Below are 13,464 nucleotides of genomic sequence, written 5' to 3'. Positions count from 1 at the left end.
ATGTATTTAATCTCTTTACAGATAAACAAAACAAGAGCAAGAATCTTGGAACATATGTTTCTTCTCCTAAAAAAGTTGGAGAAAATATTCAGCTTACCTATTTAAATGGAGACAGCTGTGGCAATAACAAAAGAATCAAAACTGTAATTACTCTTGTGTGCAGACCAGGTGAGAATATCCACATCTTGTTCTCTGGGTCATTAAAGCTGTAGATTTAGTATGCTCAGGCATAAGTGCTAATAATATTATGTACCTTCATCTTTTATTTCTTTGTACTGCTTATTGGGGTAATAGCAATGTCACTGCAGCTATTTAGCTCTGTTCACCTTTTATCTAAATAAAGATCATTGAGTGTCTCAAATTCAGATTTTTCCAAACAAGGTGTAGGTATGTCTTAAGTTCTTAGAGCTCCATAAATACATGGAAACTGTTTAAAGTTAAATTATTTTTACAGAGCAGACTGGTTCTGAACTGAGATCAGATACTTGGACCTTCTTTTCCAATTAGTATGCTTTGTCTCTAAACCACTTGCAGTTTAATTAAGAAAAAAAATAGAAATTGTTCGTGTATAATAGCCTACAAGTTTAACCAGAGAAATTGAAAACCTGAGTTCTTTATCTCAGCCTGAGGGAGCACAATGCTCTGAATGTGCTAGCTAACAGAATCAGGTTATGCACTACTTTCTGATAAAGCTGTTACTTTGTAGCAAAATGCCAAGTTTGAGCACTCAAAGAAAATTCAGCTTTGATACTAATAGTACTCAGTTGGGGAGGGGCTGAGCTGAGTCTCTTCATGACTGTATAAACTTTTCTTATCCTGGGGAGAAGGAGATGTTTTTTCACACGTGAAGATTTTTTTTTTTTTTTTTTTTTGTTCAGTCTCTATTGTGAAGATGTGGTTTAACAGTTAATTTTGACACTTGGTGCTGGGCAAGGGAGGAGGTAGGAGGGGAGTCAATGTTCTAAGCTTTTAATTCGTAGTTCTTGTTGGTAGCCTAACTATACTGTCTGTGATGCAACACATTGCTCTTGTTATACCAGGTGATCTAGAAAGTGCTCCTATCTTAATGTCTGAGGGTGTATGTTCATATGCCTTTGACTGGTATACTGCTGCTGCATGTGTCCTGTCTAAAACTGAAGGAGATAATTGTCAAGTCTCTGATTCTCAGGCGGGTATGTATTTATGTTGGTTAAGTTGAAAGATTTTTGAGAGGTAGAACCTTTGCCATAGCACTGAGCCATCTTGCTGTGCAGGGACGAAGTAAGTTTGGCATAAGTCAAACACAGGAAGTTCCAGCTGAATATATGGAAAAACTTTTTTACTGTGAGTGACAGCCTTGGAACAGGTTGCCCAGAGAGGTTGTGGATTCTCCTTCTCTGGAGATATTCAAAGCCTGCCTGGATGCAATCCTGTGCAATGTGCTCTAGGTGACCCTGCTTGAGCAGGGGAATTAGACTAGATGATCTCCAGAGGTCCCTTCCAACCTCAGCTATTCTGTGTGATTTTAAAACTGCTGCGTCCGAATGTTGTAGGTGCTTATCCACATGCATATGAAAGGTCAGAATAGCATGAGCTTAATATTCATATACTGTGTGTATGTGTAGGGGAAATACACATAACTCGTTCCTGACTGTAGTAAATCTTTATGTAAGAACATACTGCAACTTGGACATATTGAGAGCATATATTTCTGGAAAAAAAATAATTGCATGAAGGGAGACTTGCTCAGAGGGAAGGTGAACTAGCTGCATGACTGGTAAATCAAGATCTATGAGATGGTAGGAAAAAGTGGAACTACTGAACTTGTGCTGAATAACACGTTGTCTTCCTGATTAGGTTTCTCTTTTGACTTATCACCGCTTTCCAAGAAAAATGGGCACTATGTGGTTAATACTACTGAATACTTGTTCTATATAAACGTTTGCGACCATGTGCCAGAGGAGTTGTGTCACACAAAATCAGCAGCATGCCAAGTAACGCAGAGGTGAGTAACTAGTTCTGTTGTCAGTAATAACAGACATAAAATTTGTGCATAAAATACTTTACCACCTGTAATACATTCAGGCAATTTGTGTGCAAGATAATTATGTGGTGATATAGTAATTATGCTGTCAGCTGTTTCAAGCAAAGTGCACACTTATGTGATTTAGTTTACAACTAACTCTTAGAGTTTAACGAGAGTGTACATTTGCTACCCTTTGTTAGCCATAGGTGCTTAAAGCTATGGATTAACTTCTGCAGCTATATCAGATCAACCCACAGCTCAAATTCAAGGTCAGCTGGATTTCCCGGAGAATTTATTGGCCTAGAGAAGCACTGCTACTCAGGCTAGCCTGCTTCTGTGGAAGAGCAGTTACCTTGCGCAGCAGTAGAGGAAGCAATCCAAGGTCTTAGAGCTTGGGTGTCGAGCGATGTTTCTGTTACTGGAAATGCTGTGCAGGCACAATCTCACTCTGTAGTGCTACTTTCTTTAGTTTGTAGGAGATCCAGCAAATCTGCTCTGTTTGAGATGGTATCTGTACAGCATACCAAGTTTTCAGGTCAGCCTGTTGCCAGAGGTGTGGCACAATGCAAACATGTGCAGTTGCTACTTCACTTGAAGTTAACTTCTCTAGCTAGGAAGAGTTCAATGCAGACCTTAAATCCTCCTGAGGAAAGGGTAGTTAAACTAGGCATGACAGAACCAGCATTAAATCAGAGTAAAGAACCTCTCTTAGACTGAAGCTGGATGCATGTAGAGCTAACAGCTTGTGAAGACAGATTTCTTAAGTGAGAAGACTTACCTAGAGCTTTGCTGTTCTCCATGTTTGCATGAAACTAGTTTGAGCCCAGCAATGAGATGCCTGCCATTTGAATTCTGCTCTGGAGAGTGGGAACATGGTATTTCTGTCACTGCTCTGGAGAATGGGGAGTTAGTGTCCTGAATATCTAAGCAAAGGACAACTTTGTTTCCTTTTTTCAAAGGACACTTGTTAATGTCTTAGTCTTGTGGTAGTATTCTGTCCTGTAGTCACTTATGTTTAATGGTATTTAATTCTTTTCTCTAATTAGTGTTTTCTGTGTAACTATATTTGTGTCTACTATCTTAAAAGACTTCTGAAGAGAATTTAATTTGAATTCTGTTCAGTCTCAAATCTACTCCTTCTTTTCTAGTAAGAATCAGTCCTGGAGTCTGGGACTACCTAGTTCCAAACTGTCATATTATGATGGACTGATTCAATTGACCTACAAAAATGGTACAGCATACAATGATGAGAAGAAAACACAGCGAGCTACCCTTATAACTTTCCTGTGTGACCGTGAGGCTGGAATAGGTCAACCTGAATATCAGGTAAGTAGTTCCAAATGAAGAAGAGGCTCTCCATCCTTAATTCCTGATGATTAATGTTAGTCAGTGCAGCAGAGATTCATGGATAGAGATATCCAGTATCTGTAGTGCAGACTGTGAGGAGAAACACTTATTCTTGTCATTGTGTAATTGCTTCTTGCGGCCATAAAGCTTGTCTTGCTCACTGGGCAGCAAGCTGTTGACCTGGATCCAGGTTCCCACTTCACTATTGTTTAGCCTCTGGGTCAAAAAACTACCATTACTTTTGATCCTCTGTAATTCTGGCTGGAAAAAAAACAATGTTCTCTGAGAAGGTACAAGCAGTAACATGGCATGCAGCACTTATGCTGTTTTGGTCCTGCTTTTAGAAAACCTTTTGGTCACGCAGCTGGGAAATAGCTGTTAATGGTAAAGAGCTACGCAAATCAATCTGAGAAAGTGTATCCCAAAACAAAGGGAAAACAGTAAGCTTAACATAAAGAGTAGTCTTCACTGGTTCACAAAGTAGTCTTTATAAGCCACACTGATCTATTGTGCTGTTTTTAGATAGAAGATCAGTATACCTACAACTTTAGATGGTACACGGAATATGCTTGTCCTGAAATACCACTGGAATGTATTGTGACTGATCCCAACACCATGGACCAATATGATTTGTCAAGGTATGAAAGCACCATAGAGTTTATTTCTGTGGGTCTGGCTTTTCTAGCCATATTCTGACTGATGGCTGTGGGGTGGCTAGCTGGTTAACACTAGGTGAAGTTGATCTCCTGCAGAGACAACACTAGAAACTTCATCTGTTTTAACCATCTTAACTGAAGTATCTTGAAATTAAAAGAATATTTCTCTGACTTGTGAGACGCATGCTGACATTTTTGGGTTGATTTTCTTAATAAAGCTCATTACTTTAACTGCACTCCTCCTTTACTTCCTAGGAGCAAATAAGAGGTTATTTGCAACATTTAAAAATGAGGGGAAAAGTTATCTTTCTGTAATGGCTTGTAGTTGCTCTCTTTTGAGACTTAAGAAAGCTAGAGAGAACATATGAAGTATGTATATCTTAGTATAGGACTTTCTCTCACTCAGCTTAGCGAAATCTGAAAAAAGAGGTGAAAACTGGTATGCCATGGATAACTCAAGACCAAGTGAACGCAAGAAGTACTACATAAATGTCTGTCGACCACTGATTGCTGTGCCAGGGTGTGATCGACGAGCATCAGTCTGTCAGATGGAATATCAGCTTGATCATGTGAGTAGCCTTTGCATCCCAGCTCAGATTTGGTTAGCTGACTGGATGAGATTAAGGATATGCAAGATAGCTATGTGAATTCAGTTTCCTTGGTGGAAGATACAGTGGTATTCTTACTGTTGGCATAATCAATGCAGAATGATAGATCTTCTAGTAGCTGTTGTCCTCTTAAACAAAACTTCAATTTTTTTTACGAGTACATGACTGTGGTGTCTTACAAACATGCTTCTTTTGTCTTATGTTGTGAGGCAGACAAGCTGTGTCTTTTTAGCCTCTTCCACCCTCTGTTTTGCATCTGAGCTTTTTCCTCTTGTATTCTGCTCGATTTTTGGAACTGAATCGCATTGGTAAAGGATGTATAGTTAAACTATTTCTCACAATTATCTAAAAATAAGAGCCATAAAACCACAAGATGAAATTCAAGTAGGATTTGAGTCATTTGCCTCCTGTTACTATAGAGAAGACACTTTTAGTGTCTTGAATACTACCTGTAATCACTTGCAATATCTGGAACATTTCACAAAACTTTAGGAGAGTTTCAACCAAATGTTTAGTCCTGTTTCCTATTAAACTGTCATATCTAACAACTGCAGCAACACTTAACAAATCAGTTATTAATCATGAAAAGCAGTACTGCAGACACCTGCTTCAGCGCTCTGCTCACATTTGTGTAAGCTGAGAAGCCTTCAGTCTCCAAGACTGCTACCATTACTTTTGGAACATGCTGCTTTTCGATGTTCATTCTTCAGGCCTGGATTAGACTGAACTGAATAAGAGTGTTTAAAAACTTGCTACCTGATTTTGAGCTTTCCTCTGCTTTGAGGAGTAGATTAAGCAGATGTGTGTGTTTGGGGGTATAGGGGGTGGCCTTGGGCTTCTGCTTTCGTATTTCTCTGCAGTGTAACAAGTTGTTATGCAGCTGTGTGCTGACAGGCTTAATGCTTTGCTCAAGGTGAGGGTTCAACCCTATTCAAGACTACTGGGCAAGTTTTACTAAAGAAATCACCAACCTATGTCTTAATCCCTTTTGTAAAATGGGGAGAATACCTTTCTTCCATGATCTTGAAAAGAACATCAGAGTGACTGAATGTGTACATCACCGTCATGATACTTGACCTCAATATTAGTTTTTGTAGTTCCTTGTTTGGGCTTGCATTAGTCCTCATTCTGCAAAGCTACTTGTTTTACGCATAGAGCAACACTGGTAGAATTTCACTACTTCATTGCTAAAATGATTAAAGTAGTTTCTTAAAAATAGGAAAATACCTACTTACAGCTACTTCATAGGTGCAAGATGAGGCTGTTCTGAGACACTACAGGCACCTTGTTGTAGAACAAAATTATCTATGGAGCTTGTCTTTTAAACTGAAAAGTATAGACTGGGTGAGAAATGCAAGGAGATCTCTTGAGCTCTCACTTGCTTTCACAACTCTTAAAGTTCTGTAAGCAATGTTATTGTGGTAAGTAGCTTTTTCTATTTGGGCTATATCTGTAACTGTATTTGCATGTGAATTTAAGAATCTCCGACATACTTTTCTTTTTCTAGGATTCTTTCTTTGAAGTCACCTCTATTAGTAATCTTGGTGTTGCCAGCAAAGAACTGGTAGTTGAAAGACGTGGTCACATTTCCCTAAGTTACACAAATGGCTCTGTATGCATCAATGCTGAAGGACAGAAAGCTGCTTACACCACCACCATCCACTTCACCTGTTCCAGAGGCACTCTTGTAAGGACAATTTTTTTTTCCAGTTTTTACTTTATTGTAGCAGGCTTTGTCATATAACATGAAGTTACATGAAGGTATTTGAGTAGGTTGTTTTTCACAGGGGAGACTTCCTGAACACTTAAAATGGAGATGAAAAACAAAGCTGACTTAGATGCCAGAGAGGTGTCCGACTCTTTCATCATAAATTTAGCACAACGGCTACAATCACTAAAACTGTTAGTTTTTAAACTAGATGACAGTGATATTTTCAGACTGGTCTAATTAGCATGAGAAATGCATGGGGACTTGAACTTAGCTGCGGAATTATACATGCATCCATTGCAGACCCCCTCAGGAGAAAGAACATTGTAAAGTGAATCTGCAGGCTTAGATTCTGTATCTCTGCGGCTTGTTGATTTTTGAGTGAGTTGTTATATGTTTAAAGCTTTAGCTGATTCAGCTTCGTATACTGAAGTTCAGATTGAGGGGACTTTTGGACAAACATACCTAGACTACTTTTTTGCTGATATGTAGAGTTGCAGGTATTCCTCTCAGTCACTTGATCTTCATCCTGAGAGGTATGGTAAAGATCTGTGACTCGCAGCAGTTAAACTGCAGCATTGCTTTTGCCTGAAAACACTGGAAGTTGTATATAACTTAACACTACTGTGAAAATTGGCTAACATGCTGTTGTCACTTGTTTGACTTTTTTCTTTTTTTCTCCACTCTGCTTCTCTTCCTTCAGTGGGCTATATATTAAGCCCTGAAACTCTCCAAAGCTTAGACTGAATCAGGGTCTGGTTATGCACGTCTAAACTCAGTATGTTATTTCTTAGAATTTATTGACATGCTAAGTATTTAGCTAGACGAAGTGTTCAGTTCTGTCTTGCAGAAGAGGGAGGAGGGGAAGTGAGATGGAAATTGTACATCTAAATCAAATACATGCTGGTAGTGAAGTCTTTTAGAAAAATAGTGACAACTGCTTATAAAGGAGAATCTCAAAGGTGAGAACATGTTGGTTCTTATTTGTCTTGATTCTGGTTTATTCTGTTTCCAGAGTAGCAGCCCACGCTTTATAGCTATTCAGGAATGTGTGGCAACCTTCTTATGGGAAACTGAAGCTGCTTGTCCAATCAAGAAAACAAAAGATGATTCTCAGGTGAGAAGAGGGGAGACAATTGTATTCATAGTCTCTACGTGCTGTTTTCTGTAGCACTCCTGCTTGCAGCATTTAAATGACTCTTGGGGAGAATAGACTACAGCAAAATCTGAAGTTGATTGTGATAATCAGTTTTATGATGCCTTCATGCTTTCTTCATAAAGTGTTCATGAAATACATAACCTCTGACCAAGGTCTTTCTCAGCTGTTCTCTCAAGAGCAAACAACTTGCTATGGCATTAGTAGCCTTCGTTAGAAGGCTACTAATAGAATTGAGTGTGTATGTAAGGATTTGCATTGTCCTTGTTCATATATAGGTCCATTGAATGAGACTTACTTATTTTTACATAGAGCTACTCACTTCCTTCTACTTTATAGATCTCAGTCACATTAGTTTGAAAACAGTCCTCATTTGAAACTCTCTTGCTCTTTGCTTAACCTGGTAAATGAAGCCAGCTAAATTGCACTTTGGCGTATTGGCACGTTGCTGATGCTGATGAACAACAATGCAAAAGAATTGAATAAGGTGTTGCTACTACTGGAGCTATGTTCTGGTTGCCCTAATCAAGTTGTTGCTTGGCACATAGGATAGCTATATGTATTAATCACTACCTTGGCACTTTGAACAAGTTAGAGGTAGTAGAACTTAAACAAGAAGAAATGGGGATGGAGAAAAATAATCTCTTTTTTTCTTGCTTTTCTTTGCAGTCCTGTTCTGTGCGAGATCCAAACAGTGGCTTTTTGTTCAATCTGCAGCCATTAGCTAATAAAAAAGGCTACATGGCTAGTGGCATCGGCAAGAAATTCATGGTAAGGATTCTAGTTGTACAGAGTGATGCTGTTGCATTTTTTCCAGTCTTAGCTGATGAAACAGAGCTTTGATTAAATCCTCTTAGGAAATTTAAGTAGGTAGAAAGCTCTGTACTAGGAGGAAGAATTGAGGTGTGTGTGTGTGTGCTTCCCCATGCCCAATGGTCTTAAATCTCTACCTTCTGGTTTTTGGGAAAGGTAAGACTGTGAATGGTTTTCCAATTATGGACTCTGCATCATACTAGTTTATCTGCTGATGCTACATGAGATGGTGTAAGCCTAGAAAGGGAAATAATCTGTCCTTATCAGTCGTCTTAATCTGACCTACATGTCTGATTACTCCTGGGCTGTCCACAGGTACTGCCATAGAGGTTTTAGTCTAAAAATGAACTTGCTAAACTACATCCTGAACTTAGTGGGGAGAATGTGTAGGCACCGTAAATTGAAAGCTAAGAATATTGTTCTTGTATAGCTGGCTGTCTTGCAGTCTAGAAGTGAGAGGTGTTTCATGTTTGAAGTTTTCTTGATGAATGAGTTGTTGCTGTAGAAACGGCTATGCAAGCCTAGTCTTTTTAACACAATTATTACTGTTCGTGCCCATTTTTTTTTCCAAAACTTTTAGCTAAACATTTGTGGACCCATGCCAGACTGTGGTAAAATCAATGAAAAACCAGCTGCTGGATGTGAAGCAGAAAACCTGACATCAGTGAGGATTGTGGAATTGGACAAAACCCTGTACCTATCTGCTGAAGGGTTTCTAACTCTTACCTATAGAGGTCCTCTTAATGTGCAATCAGGTGAGCTCAGGAAGCATGCACTGGAGTTTCACAATGACAGTGTACTAGCTTTCTGTAAACTGTCTTCATTCCTCCTATTGCAATTCATGCAATAAAACTGACTGGGTTTGACATTAGTCACTTAAGCTAGCTTGTGTAAAAACTTTAGGAATGAACTAAATCTTCATGTGGAATGGAAACTGTTTAAATTTCGCTAATACATGTGTATTTCAAAACTTTCGGAAATGGACCAAGTACAACACAAGATACTTTTAATTTACTTAGCAAGAAAAGGTCCTCTCTGTGTGGAGAAAAGGTTAATTGGTTTGGGAAAACAAGCAAAATGAACTCTTTTTTCCAAATGAAGTCTCATTGTTTTGAGATTTTCATGAATAACTCTCTAAACTTGTCTCATTGAAAAATGATCTCTCAAATATGGAACAGCATATACTGTTAGCTTGAATTTCTTGAGTAGATGTTGTAGTATCTCATATATACTTTGAATTTAAATCTTTTTTTGCAAAAAGTTTGAAAAACATGATGTTCAGCTTTTGCTGAACAATTAGAACAATTTATGCTGTCCAATTGGAATGAAACTGAGCTTTTACATAAAGGCATATGGCTACTTAACAAAGAAAAGTTTTAGGAAAAGTGGGTTTCAGATCCAGGAACCTTAGATGTTGCTGGATGTTCTTCTGTACAGCTTGTTTTGGTATTTAATGCCCTTTGCCCAGCTGTGATGTTTTAGCACCAAGTGTACAGCATAGAACGGGTGATTGAGCTGTCATGTATCTTTGAGAGTTTCTATACTTTTAAGTACTCTAGGATATGTCAGTGACAAATATAAACTTCCATATGCTCCTCGGATAGTGTCTTTTTTACAGGTGTTCTGGATCTTCATGTACATTGGACCAAAGGCATTTCAGTGGATGTAATTATGGTCTTGAAATTTATCAAGGCATTCTAGTCTCCTGTAGAAGAGTCAGTTGTAGTAGCTAGCCATTTTAGCCCAGGTCTCTAAAGAAGGCTTAAGTTCTTACAGGTCAAAAAAAGATACTTAAATCATAAGGTAGAGTTTTCCTTCAAGCAGTTTGTCATAAAAGCTGTTACAAAACTTTAAAGCTAAAACTTAAGCTTCAGTTCAAATATCCCTGAATGAGCCAGCGCTAGCTGAGTGTTTGTTTTACAGGGACATCTGACACATTCACAGTGACTTTCATTTGTAATGATTCATATCCTGGAGAGCTTAAATTTGTGCGTGAAGAGATAAACAGTGCACTGAACATCCATGATACTTTCTTTGAGTTTCACACAGCTCTGGCCTGTGCTCCTGCTCCTGTAGATTGCCAAGTTACAGGTAAGTACATAGAATTTGGGTGGGTCCCAAGTAAGATTGTGAAGGGAATAGCAGAAGAGTATGAGCTCTTATGAATGGAGGAGTTTCAGATGGAGATTTAGAATGTCTTTCCTGAAAATGCTTGGAGAAGGAGATGAGGTAGTAGTTGTTTTGGAGCAAAATTTAAGCTTAGAAAATAGGTAAAAAGCTAATATTCGACATATTAGGCTTCTTGTGCACATCCATACCTACTTTGAAAAATCCTAATGCTTAACTATGACCAGGTGCTGCTTCAGTCCAACCCTGAACAAGATGTGTTAAACTGGTATTTGGCCTGTGCAAAAATGTACCTGTGAACTGTGGAGTAGTACTTGTGGTAGCAACGTAAATCCCTAATTGTGAAGGGAAATCTGTTCTCTTGTTTTTGACACTTTCTGTAGAAACAGTACCTTCTATGGATGTATAATGCTGTTCTGAAAAACAGACTTTCATTGATGGATACACATTCATTCAAACTTGTACCATTTCAAACCCAATACTGCTGCAATTATCTAACAGTGGTGTTGCAACTTACTGTATGCACCACATATCTTTCAGATGCTGCTGGCAATGAGTATGACTTAAGTGACTTGAGCAAAGAGAGTGAGCCGTGGATTGCTATAGACACTTCAAAGGATGCAAGGAAGCAAACGTTCTTCTTGAATGTTTGCAAACCTTTACCCTATGTGCCTGGATGCCCTGGTAAGCCGAGTGGGAGGCACGTCTTAGAGCTTCTGGTGCAATACCTTCTAGGCAGAATGGCAAAACTCAGGTTATTTTAATGAAATTTCTTGCATCTTGCCTGCTAAGTTGCTGAGCTTGACATACCTTGTATTCTATGCAAGGTCTGTACAAGGCTAAAATAAGGCACCACAAACTCATATGAAAAGCAGTCCCAATATCATGACTCTTGCATATTGAGAATGTAGGAAGGCATTTGCGGGAAAATACGAAGGCAGTATTTGCTAGTATCCTAACTCTTCAGGAAATGGGAGAAAGTTAAATGTTGTTGAACTTCCTAGCTTGTAATGGAACCTGAATTGAAAAACTTGCAACATCTTATTGTGGCTCTAGCTTGTTTAGTTTACTTAACCTGCTGTTCTAGCATTTGATCAGTCTATGGGAGCAGGTAAGTTAAAGTGCATTTCTAACGAGTCCAGTGAATACAGGGCAGTGACTTATTCTTCTCAAGGGCTTTAGGCCTGCAATGACTCTAGCTACACTTTGAAAACTGTGTTCTGCTTCAAGTGTTTGAGCCAGCCTATTTTAATGTTCAAAGCTCTCCTGAAACAACTCCATTATACTACCTTATGATAAAGTTAACTCTTAAGCTGTCAAAACTTTGAACTAAAGTTTTTTTTTTTTTTTTTTTTTTTTTTTTTTTTTTTAATTCCTGTAGGTGGTGCCATAGGATCTTGTGTGAAATATGCTAATAAAAGCAAGAACCTTGGTGTCATTCAGATAAATCCTCAAGCTGCTACTGATGGGTCATTAAGCATTATTTACTTGAATGGAGACACATGCAAAGATAATCAACGTTATTCTACACGTATAATCTTCCAGTGTGATCAAACAATGGTAACTTTTGGTGCCTATAGCTATTAAGGATCTAAGAGCATGGACTTAATATATTAAAGCAGACATAGTTTTATTTTTCCCTTGGAATTAAGAAGATTTTTCTAGAAAGCAATATCTTATGTGTAGGCTTTTCGCTTGTCTTTCCGTACAACCACTTTCTTGATGCTTCGAACACAACACTGACTTTATAGTGTAGAATTCTGTTATCCACCAAAAGTGACACTCTGCTCAAAATGAGTACTGAAATTTGTTGATAAAGTTTTTAAATTGCATGTATGTTTAAAAAGACTTGTCTCTTTTGAAATTTGCAATGTAATTACTAGTAAGCTTTATGTGGCTTTTCTGTAGGGATCCCCAGTGTTTGAGCAAGAGGATGACTGTGAGTTTGTATTTATTTGGAGAACCTTGGCAGCCTGTCCTGTTCACAAAGCAGAAGGTAAACATATTTTGCTTTAAAGTATCAAGCAAATCTGCACAAGAAATACTTACTGAAATTAGACTTTCCTACGCTGCAAATCTTTTTGAAAAATTGCTGACTTATGAAGAAGAGGCTTTTCTGAATCATAGTCAAGTGAAGCTGCACATCTAACCTTAAAAATGCACTTAGGGAAGTCCCTTTGCCTATTATCCTATCTGTGGAAAGATGAAAGCAGTAATCAAATCACAGTGCTACTTTTGGGAAATTGCAGACAGACTTTACTAGTGGCTTGTAAATCTCAACAAGCGCTGGGTTTTATGAAAACAAGATTGATCCTTTGCCTGTTGGTCATTCCATGTTCTCTGCTGAAGACAGGAAGGTATAGTGTGAACTTGACCCTTATTAGATGATAGAGGAGAGATCAGAGAGGAGAGTATCAGAGTTTATAGTTGACTCTAGGATATGCAAGAGGGAATCAGTTGACTCTTAGATTGGAACGAAACTGAAATTCTGACTCTTAATTGAGATGAACTCAACAGGTAGTTGAGCAAAGCATGCGATACAGCCTGGTGGTTTTATAAGAGCTTCAAAATACTGAACCAAGGGTCACTTTAAAACTGAAGGTTAGATTAGTAGCAAGTTACTGCTGTGCATCAGTCAACTAGACCCTTAAAACTACCTTAAGCTGTAGTTGACAATTCACTTGATCAATTATTTGTTAACTTAGCAGACTTTATAACAGTTAAAGGCGGTATCCTCCTTTCCTACCTAGCACAAATCTTTATTGTCTTGTGACCTCACTGTTCTTTCCAGATGATTAAGCAAGTGCTGGACTTAGTATCTCTGGGTCTATCCTTAAGCTTCAGCCATGGTGAGGGAAGAGCCTGTGAGGTTAGTTTGAGATTATTTTTGAACTCCAGTGTAATTTTTTGCCTCTTGCTTTAGTGGCAATTATGAAAGAAATGCTCTGTTTATAGCTTAGTCTCACTGTTTGAGATCTTAGGACTTCCTCAAACAAGCTGCTTAGCTGGCCTAAAAGTTCTAGTGTCATGCCCCTAAAGTGTTG

General features: G+C 38.4%; 1 protein-coding gene across 2 annotated transcripts in view; it reads left to right on the top strand.

The window, feature by feature from the left end:
- Window positions 1-13,464, top strand: part of IGF2R (insulin like growth factor 2 receptor) — a 58,192-nt gene that overhangs the window by 21,331 nt on the left and 23,397 nt on the right. Inside the window, exons 13-26 of one of the 2 annotated variants that reach the window (XM_062572321.1) lie at window positions 22-168; window positions 1,041-1,172; window positions 1,837-1,984; window positions 3,154-3,331; window positions 3,875-3,990; window positions 4,415-4,577; window positions 6,124-6,303; window positions 7,340-7,441; window positions 8,150-8,251; window positions 8,874-9,048; window positions 10,217-10,384; window positions 10,961-11,104; window positions 11,802-11,980; window positions 12,329-12,416. In XM_062572321.1, coding sequence (XP_062428305.1) covers window positions 22-168; window positions 1,041-1,172; window positions 1,837-1,984; window positions 3,154-3,331; window positions 3,875-3,990; window positions 4,415-4,577; window positions 6,124-6,303; window positions 7,340-7,441; window positions 8,150-8,251; window positions 8,874-9,048; window positions 10,217-10,384; window positions 10,961-11,104; window positions 11,802-11,980; window positions 12,329-12,416 — 2,022 coding nt within the window. The remainder of the gene's footprint in view (window positions 1-21; window positions 169-1,040; window positions 1,173-1,836; window positions 1,985-3,153; window positions 3,332-3,874; window positions 3,991-4,414; window positions 4,578-6,123; window positions 6,304-7,339; window positions 7,442-8,149; window positions 8,252-8,873; window positions 9,049-10,216; window positions 10,385-10,960; window positions 11,105-11,801; window positions 11,981-12,328; window positions 12,417-13,464) is intronic. The other variant, XM_062572322.1, reaches the window with a different exon arrangement.

This window comes from Rhea pennata, chromosome 3, assembly GCF_028389875.1.
Source record: "Rhea pennata isolate bPtePen1 chromosome 3, bPtePen1.pri, whole genome shotgun sequence".
Classification (NCBI taxonomy): Eukaryota; Metazoa; Chordata; class Aves; order Rheiformes; family Rheidae; genus Rhea; species Rhea pennata.
Note: the sequence above shows the minus strand (reverse complement) of the source record. Positions and strands in the feature narration are given on the sequence as shown.